The 7,867-nt window shown below is 44.4% G+C and overlaps 1 protein-coding gene across 2 annotated transcripts; it reads right to left on the reverse strand.

Annotated features, from left to right (window-relative positions):
- Nucleotides 1–2,221: 2,221 nt before the first annotated feature.
- Nucleotides 2,222–7,057, reverse strand: LOC129848533 (retinitis pigmentosa 1-like 1 protein). Of its 2 annotated transcripts, XM_055915691.1 has the most exons (6): nucleotides 6,871–7,057; nucleotides 4,601–4,683; nucleotides 3,232–4,069; nucleotides 2,979–3,134; nucleotides 2,745–2,833; nucleotides 2,222–2,309 (listed from the first exon to the last, which is right to left on the reverse strand). In XM_055915691.1, exons 1-6 carry the CDS (start codon nucleotides 6,889–6,891, stop codon nucleotides 2,252–2,254), a joined length of 1,245 nt encoding a protein of 414 aa, XP_055771666.1. In that variant the 5' UTR covers nucleotides 6,892–7,057; the 3' UTR covers nucleotides 2,222–2,251. The 2 variants fall into 2 exon arrangements, with proteins under 2 accessions (XP_055771666.1, XP_055771667.1); XM_055915692.1 differs by lacking the exon at nucleotides 6,871–7,057 and having other exon boundaries at nucleotides 3,232–3,983; nucleotides 4,601–4,685.
- Nucleotides 7,058–7,867: the final 810 nt, after the last annotated feature.

Consider the following 7,867-nt stretch of genomic DNA (forward strand, 5'->3'; position numbering starts at 1 on the left):
TTGACTTGGAAATGTTCAGCAGTGGGTCGTTGTTGGACAGTCTGGTGGACGGTCTGCTAGCCGATCTCTGAACAACTAGGCTTTGTACTTCTGCCGAAATGGCAGTGAGAAAATAGGTCAAGGGGCTGGTCGCTCGCCCCTTGTTTCCTCCGTTGGCTTTAGCCTTGAAGATGCTATCTATGATGATGACTATAACCTGTCCAGCCAGAGGACCCAATATGGCCTCAAGCTCCCTCTCTAACTCAAGGGGAGACTTGTGGCCGTGCGCAATATGCTCTATGGCATGGGAATACATCTTAGCAGACACCATGCTTAGCATCTCTTGGGCAAACTGCTGACTTGCTGAGTAACTACCAGACAGCGGACCTAGAGTTCCCTGACTGAGACTTGGCATTAGCTCAGCCAATCTGGAGTTGAGAAGGTTCATAACCAACTCTACAATACCCATCATAAACCTGGTGTCCGTTGGTATTTTGAGAGGTCTGTATTTCTCCCGTCTACTCCAACTGGACGACAGTACGATGTCACTCTGCGACTGGCCGCTCTGGACCATGTTGAAGACAGAATCCTCAGAGATTCCAAACACAGATCTCAGTGGTGCTGAGTGGGGTCTGTGTTTCATCTCTCTATCACCACCCTCAGGTGAGGAGACATATCGCTCTTCATCCTCACTCAGCAAGGAAGTCATGGACCTGCAGAATGCACAACAGAAATTAATAGTACATGGTAACAAAATACAAAATATGATCCAAGAATTTGGAAGTATCTAAGTAGTATTTCTCACTAAGTGGATCTGGAATGGATATTTGTACCTATAACAAGGGACATGGGAATAATGTTTTTAGAAAGACCTACAAGAAGAGGAGGGGAAAGGGGTAAGTACCTATGAGAGGAGGGGAAAGGGGTAAGTACCTGTGAGAGGTGGGGGTAGGGGTAGGTACCTGTGAAAGGAGGGGCTAGGGGTAGGTACCTATGAGAGGAGGGGATAGGGGTAGGTACCTGTGAGAGGAGGGGATAGGGGTAGGTACCTGTGGGAGGAGGGGATAGGGGTAGGTACCTGTGAGAGGGGATAGGGGTAGGTACCTGTGAAAAGAGGGGCTAGGGGTAGGTACCTGTGAAAAGAGGGGCTAGGGGTAGGTACCTGTGAGAGGAGGGGATAGGGGTAGGTACCTGTGAGAGGAGGGGATAGGGGTAGGTACCTGTGAAAGGAGGGGCTAGGGGTAGGTACCTGTGAGAGGAGGGGATAGGGGTAGGTACCTGTGAGAGGAGGGGATAGGGGTAGGTACCTGTGAGAGGAGGGGATAGGGGTAGGTACCTGTGAGAGGAGGGAAAAGGGGTAGGTACCTGTGAGAGGAGGGAAAAGGGGTAGGTACCTATGAGAGGAGGGGATAGGGGTAGGTACCTGTGAGAGGAGGGGATAGGGGTAGGTACCTGTGAGAGGAGGGGATAGGGGTAAGTACCTATGAGAGGAGGGGATAGGGGTAAGTACCTATGAGAGGAGGGGATAGGGGTAAGTACCTATGAGAGGAGGGGATAGGGGTAAGTACCTATGAGAGGAGGGGATAGGGGTAGGTACCTGTGAGAGGAGGGAATAGGGGTAGGTACTTGTGAGAGGAGGGGATAGGGGTAAGTACCTATGAGAGGAGGGGATAGGGGTAAGTACCTGTGAGAGGAGGGGATAGGGGTAAGTACCTATGAGAGGAGGGGATAGGGTTAGGTACCTATGAGAGAAGATGATAGGGGTAAGTACCTGTGAGAGGAGGGGAAAGGGGTGGGAGTTCGTGTGCTGCAAGCGGTTCTAGAACTGGTGCGCCTACTGGGTCCTCCACTAAAGCTGAATCTGACGCTGCGGCCAAGAGAAGTCACTTCTCTTGCCTCATTACTTCCTGATCCAGAAGAGCTTGACGAATCAGAGAGCTCTATCTGCATGGTGAGGTCAAGGGCGGGAATGACCACAGTGGATGTAGACTCCATCACCCAATTTGTGATATCCATGCACCTGGCACTAAACTCATGTCTGCTCATCTTAAATGTTAAAAGACCATACAGAGTTAGTTTGTTAACGGGGCTGCACTGCTGCACCATGTGTTCACTCAAGCTAGTCAATTAAAGCAGTGGTTCAGGATGTTCCACAATGCTGGAAAGGGGGGCCTGAGTGAAAAAGTTTGGGAACCTCTGAATTAAAGGTCCTGCACGATTTCCACCAATAAGAGTTTGGAATGTTTGGTCCATCTTACCAACATGAACTACTTTAGAAGTGACTATAACTCACCCCGGCGCACATATTCTCACTCAGCAGATTCCAATGGCTGAAAAGTAAATTTACATTTACATTTACATTTAAGTCATTTAGCAGACGCTCTTATCCAGAAGGCACACAATTAAACTACATGACATTACCTCTATTCTCTTAGATTACGTTATGGATGGACCTCTATGGAACTAGGCCACATCCAAACATCCCTGATTGGTCATTTGGTCAGTTAAGTCCCTTGTATTTGTCCGAGACTCATCACCTCCTTCTCAAAACCCATTGGACGAGAAGGTCAAAAGGGAGGGCTTTCTCATCCAATGGGTTTTGAGAAGGAGGCGAGAAGAGAGGACGTGAGGAGTATGCAATTGAGATTGTCCCTATGGGTGCGTCCCAAATGGCCCCTATTCCTTAAATACTGAACTATTGTTGACCAAGGCTCTAATAGGGAACATATCTAGGGGATGCATGGGGAAGCCAAAGAGCAACTTACCCATCCTTCATGTCCTGCACAAAGGTGTGTAGGTCTGGGCAGCTTCTCTTTCCCCTGCTAAGGGTGAGGCTGGTCTGGGAGGCTGCAGCCTGATGGGGACGACAGAAAGCAGACTTAGGCTGGAATTCAATCAAATTCGCCATAGCACTGTTAATGCAATGTCTGTTTACGAACTACGGTCTGCATGCACAAACAGAAATGTACATACACACACTGTTATCTGGAAGCCTTTACCTTTGCCACTCGTTCAGTCTCTTGGGATTGAGATGTCCCGGCTGTTTGTAGATCATCACTCTCCTGCATCACACTCTCTCCTTCGACCTCCAGTGTCAGAGTTGATGTGGCTGTCTTCAGATCAACCTGATTCAACTCACTCTCACCTTTGGCCTCCTAGATTAGAAGACCTTTACTAGCTCAAGCTTGGAAAATTCATTTGTCATTTTAATCTTCAATGCGTCATTAAAACACAAAACACAATACATCATACCTCCTGTGACTGAGATGGGATGGCAACAGCCTCGTCCAACTCAATCTCTCCTTCAACCTTCTGTGACTGAGATGGGATGGCAACAGCATCGTCCAACTCAATCTCTCCTTCAACCTTCTGTGACTGAGATGGGATGGCAACAGCCTCGTCCAACTCACTCTCTCCTTCAACCTCCTGTGACTGAGGTGGGATGGCAACAGCATCGTCCAACTCACTCTCTCCTTCAACCTCCTGTGACTGAGGTGGGATGGCAACAGCATCGTCCAACTCAATCTCTCCTTCAACCTTCTGTGACTGAGATGGGATGGCAACAGCCTCGTCCAACTCACTCTCTCCTTCAACCTCCTGTGACTGAGGTGGGATGGCAACAGCATCGTCCAACTCACTCTCTCCTTCAACCTCCTGTGACTGAGGTGGGATGGCAACAGCCTCGTCCAACTCACTCTCTCCTTCAACCTCCTGTGACTGAGGTGGGATGGCAACAGCATCGTCCAACTCACTCTCTCCTTCAACCTCCTGTGACTGAGGTGGGATGGCAACAGCCTCGTCCAACTCACTCTCTCCTTCAACCTCCTGTGACTGAGGTGGGATGGCAACAGCATCGTCCAACTCACTCTCTCCTTCAACCTCCTGTGACTGAGGTGGGATGGCAACAGCCTCGTCCAACTCAATCTCTCCTTCAACCTTCTGTGACTGAGACGTGCCATCTGTCTTCAGATCAGCCTCCTGCATCTCAATCTCTCCTTCAGCCTCTAGTGACAGAGTTTGGATATCTGTCTCTAGAACAGCCTCTTCCAACGTGGTCTGTCTCTCAACCTCTCTGTGATCTTTATCAGATCTAGATACAGAAAAAAAAATCTCTCTAAGGTCACTATAATGTGCTATAATGTGAGTGTGAGGATGTGTTCCAATTATAGAATTAGAATGAATCATTCTAGAATTAGAATAGAATCACTCGAATTATATGGTTCCAATACTCTGAGATGACTCGGCCTATCCAGAGGTATATACAGTATTTAGAGAATTTGGCAAACTTTCAGAAAGGACTCCATGTTAGCGCCTTTGAGCCTTTCATTTACCCAATAAGTCAATTATAAAATAGATGTTCAGTTACATATTATTGTTTAAAATGTCAATATTGCGCATGGGGAGCCAGCTCTCATATGGATATCTTTGATTATACTGTGTCATATAATGTATACATATTGATGTAAATGCAACATAATGCAGATAGATGTCCCATCTCTCTAAATACATGGCTCTGGGCCTACCTCTCCATAGGACCTTTGACCTACTACAGAATCTGTATTTGTAGGCCTATGTGATCCTGTAACCAGTCACAAATGTGTCATTAGTGTAAATCACTTACCTGTCTTCCTTCATAACATCACCGTCATTGATGGGGTCATCCAGGTCTATGAGGGTGAGGTCATTCCCACTGACCTCTGACTCCTGAAAGACAGGACAAAGTCATGTTTGGATGTCACCTACTGTGTCGCCTTTAGCCGTGTTGAAAACAACTGGGAACTCTCTGACTTCCGACTTCAGTGCGTTCAAGACAACCGGGGGGAAAAAACTAACTCCGACAGGGAAAAATCGTTTTCAATAGTCATCCAACTTGGATTTCCAAGTCAGAAGCAGCGCGGCTTGGCGTGTCATGTTTCGGAGGACTCCTGACTCGACCTTTACCTCTCCCGGGCCCGTTGGGAAGTTGCAGTGATGAGACTAGATCGTAACTACCAATTGGATATCACAAAAAATTTATACAAAATTTAATTAAATAAAGTCGGAAACTCTGGCATCTTTTTAGAGCTCCAACTTTCCGACCTAAAGACCATGGAAGTCATGATTTGACCAAGATCACTTGCCTTGAAAGCACCATTAACCCAACACTCATTGTCACAGCATAATGCATCATATGCATAGAAATAGAATCACCAGAACATCATGTCAGGTGTACAGTTCAGTTTACCAGTCAAATTGCCATGGTCAGAGGCTCTATCCTTTCTAGTGATTCTATTTCTACGGTCACATCATAATGCATCATATCTATGCTTGTGTCCGAAATAGCACCCTATTTCCAATATAGTGCACTTCTTTTGGCCGGAGCCCTATAGAGTGCCACAGGAATGAGTCAAAATCCCCATAAAACCTAGTAGTCAAACAGGGAAATGGTTCCAATCGTTTTCCCACCATACATTTTTCCCATAGTGGATTTTAGAAACACTTAAAATAAGGGCTGTGTTTCAGGTAGGCTTACCATTTTGATAACTGTGTAAATCTCTCTAGGACAAGGTGACTTTTATCAATATATTCGCCTGTATTTACCCCCAAAAAATTAAATGCTAATTAGCTGCTAATGTGGCTATCATAAAGAATTTCAAATGCCACGATGATCATGCTGATCGAGGCAAAGGTAAGAATCTCTTGACTAACTATCTAATGTTAGCTAAATGTAGTAATTAATAAATTGGCTACATTTCTTTAAATGGACAATTCTGTGAACTGTTTAGTGCAAGTTTTAAATTGACACAATACCTGTTAGCAAAGGTGTCAGCTAGAAATGACGTTTAGGAGCTTGCAGGGATTTGTAGTTTTGCATGTCTACTTTGATGCTAATTAGAAATTTCGAATCTGAGAGTAAATAGAGCCAAATGTATTGCTAAAAGTCACCTTGTCCATGAGAGCTTTACATGGTTATAAAAATGTCACACCACGGTAAATCCACATGAAACACAGCCCTTATTTTATGTGGAAAAACGATTGGAACCATTTCCCTCCCTGTTTGACCGCTAGGTTTTATGGGTATTATGACACCTCCACTGTGGGGCTATATAGACGGGTTGGTTGTTTAGCAACAACACTGGCAAGTAACTGTGGGTAAAATAGACAGGGTTTGCTTAGAATGTTGACAACATGTAAACTATATTTAGTCTCTAAATGTTAATTGCAAACAAATACATTTGCATAATGAGCACTTGCTAGCTGAGGTTTAGAGTCATAACAAGATACACGCATTCCGGCCATTGATGAGCGTGCATGTTTTTCGTGACGTAGGCCAACCAGTGTATGTATCTTGGTCAAAAGTAGTGCACTAGCCTACATAGGGAATAGGGTGCCATTTAGGACAGAAATGTGAAGGTGGTGTCATAATAACCTTTGACCCTAGTCCCCCATTTGACCCACAACAGATTCTACTGTACCTTTAGCCAACTCTCATGACTCCCCGCCATAGACTTTGTGGTTTGATATTACAGAATGAATAGCACATTCTTTTATTTATTTAACAATATTTAATCCACAGTAATTAATATAAATCGGGATTTAAAAATAATTATAAACTGGGTGGATCGAGACCTGAATGCTGATTGGCTGAAAGCCATGGTATATCAGACTGTATGTATACCATGGGTATGACAAAACGTGTATTTTTTACTGCTCTAATTATGTTGGTAAACAGTTATAATAAATAGCAATAAGGCACCTCGGGGATTCGTGATATATGGCCAATATACCACATGGCTACGGGCTGTGTCCTAGCACTTCGGGTTGCGTCGTGCGTAAGAACAGCCCCTAGCCGTGGTATATTGACCATATACCACAACCCCTTGGGCCTTATTGCTTAAATAACATGCCTACCTTGAACTCTTTATTCTCCATGTCCTTGCAAAATCAGTACATTTCCTTGCCAAAATGAACGCTCCTCCAGCACTAGCGAGAATCACTGAACTGCTCCCGCGGTTTCTCATCAGTTTCAACGTTTATCAGTGATGACGTAACAATGCTGTACAGATTTGACGCACTTCCAATCTCGTGCTGATGCAACGCTCTGTGCGGTTGTAAATTCACGCATGGAAATTCTGCCAGTTGTAAACAAATGTAGGCTACTATTGCCTTTAAAAATGTAATGTTGTGGACGCAATGCAAAATAAAATAGAATGCATAACCCACACTGATAACCCAGAGTTCATCATTAAATAACATTGATTACTCATAAAATATACAGCAAACTTCAGATACTGAATTAATCATTTACTTTAAAAAATATTTTCTAGAGGGCAAAGGACAGGTAGGTTTAATAACACAAATGTAATATGTCCCATCAAAAAGTCCTGTTGGTCACATACCGGTATGCAAAACCAGCATCCTAAATGGCACCCTATTTCCTTTAGAGTGCACTGCTTCTGACCAGACCACTATGGGCCCTGTTCAATATTCAGTATAGGGAATAGGGTTCCATTTGGGATCATCAAAACTTTACAATTACTCATGAGAGCAAATACTACGATGTTTTGATTCCCACAGACCTTAAGACATGAATGATTTTATTCAAATGTTTGTTCATAAAAAATGTATGATTTCCCCTCCTCCCACATGGATTACAGACAAGAGGCTAGGTGCGTTCTGACTGTCTTAGTGTGCGGATTAACATGACAATCACTCTCATGAAACTTAAATGAAACATCACTCCTAATGTCTTTTCTCAGCCCAAACACTCAGCCCAATATCTACAGTCAAAACAGGTTTTGAAAATGCTTCTTCCACATCTTTTGATCCCTGTCTGTTTTGCTCTCAGTGAAGTGCTACTATCCCCTTGGACTACAGGTTATTGCCATCATAAGGTGTCTGTCTGTTG

The sequence above is a fragment of the Salvelinus fontinalis genome, unplaced genomic scaffold (genome assembly GCF_029448725.1).
Source record: "Salvelinus fontinalis isolate EN_2023a unplaced genomic scaffold, ASM2944872v1 scaffold_1044, whole genome shotgun sequence".
Classification (NCBI taxonomy): domain Eukaryota; kingdom Metazoa; phylum Chordata; class Actinopteri; order Salmoniformes; family Salmonidae; genus Salvelinus; species Salvelinus fontinalis.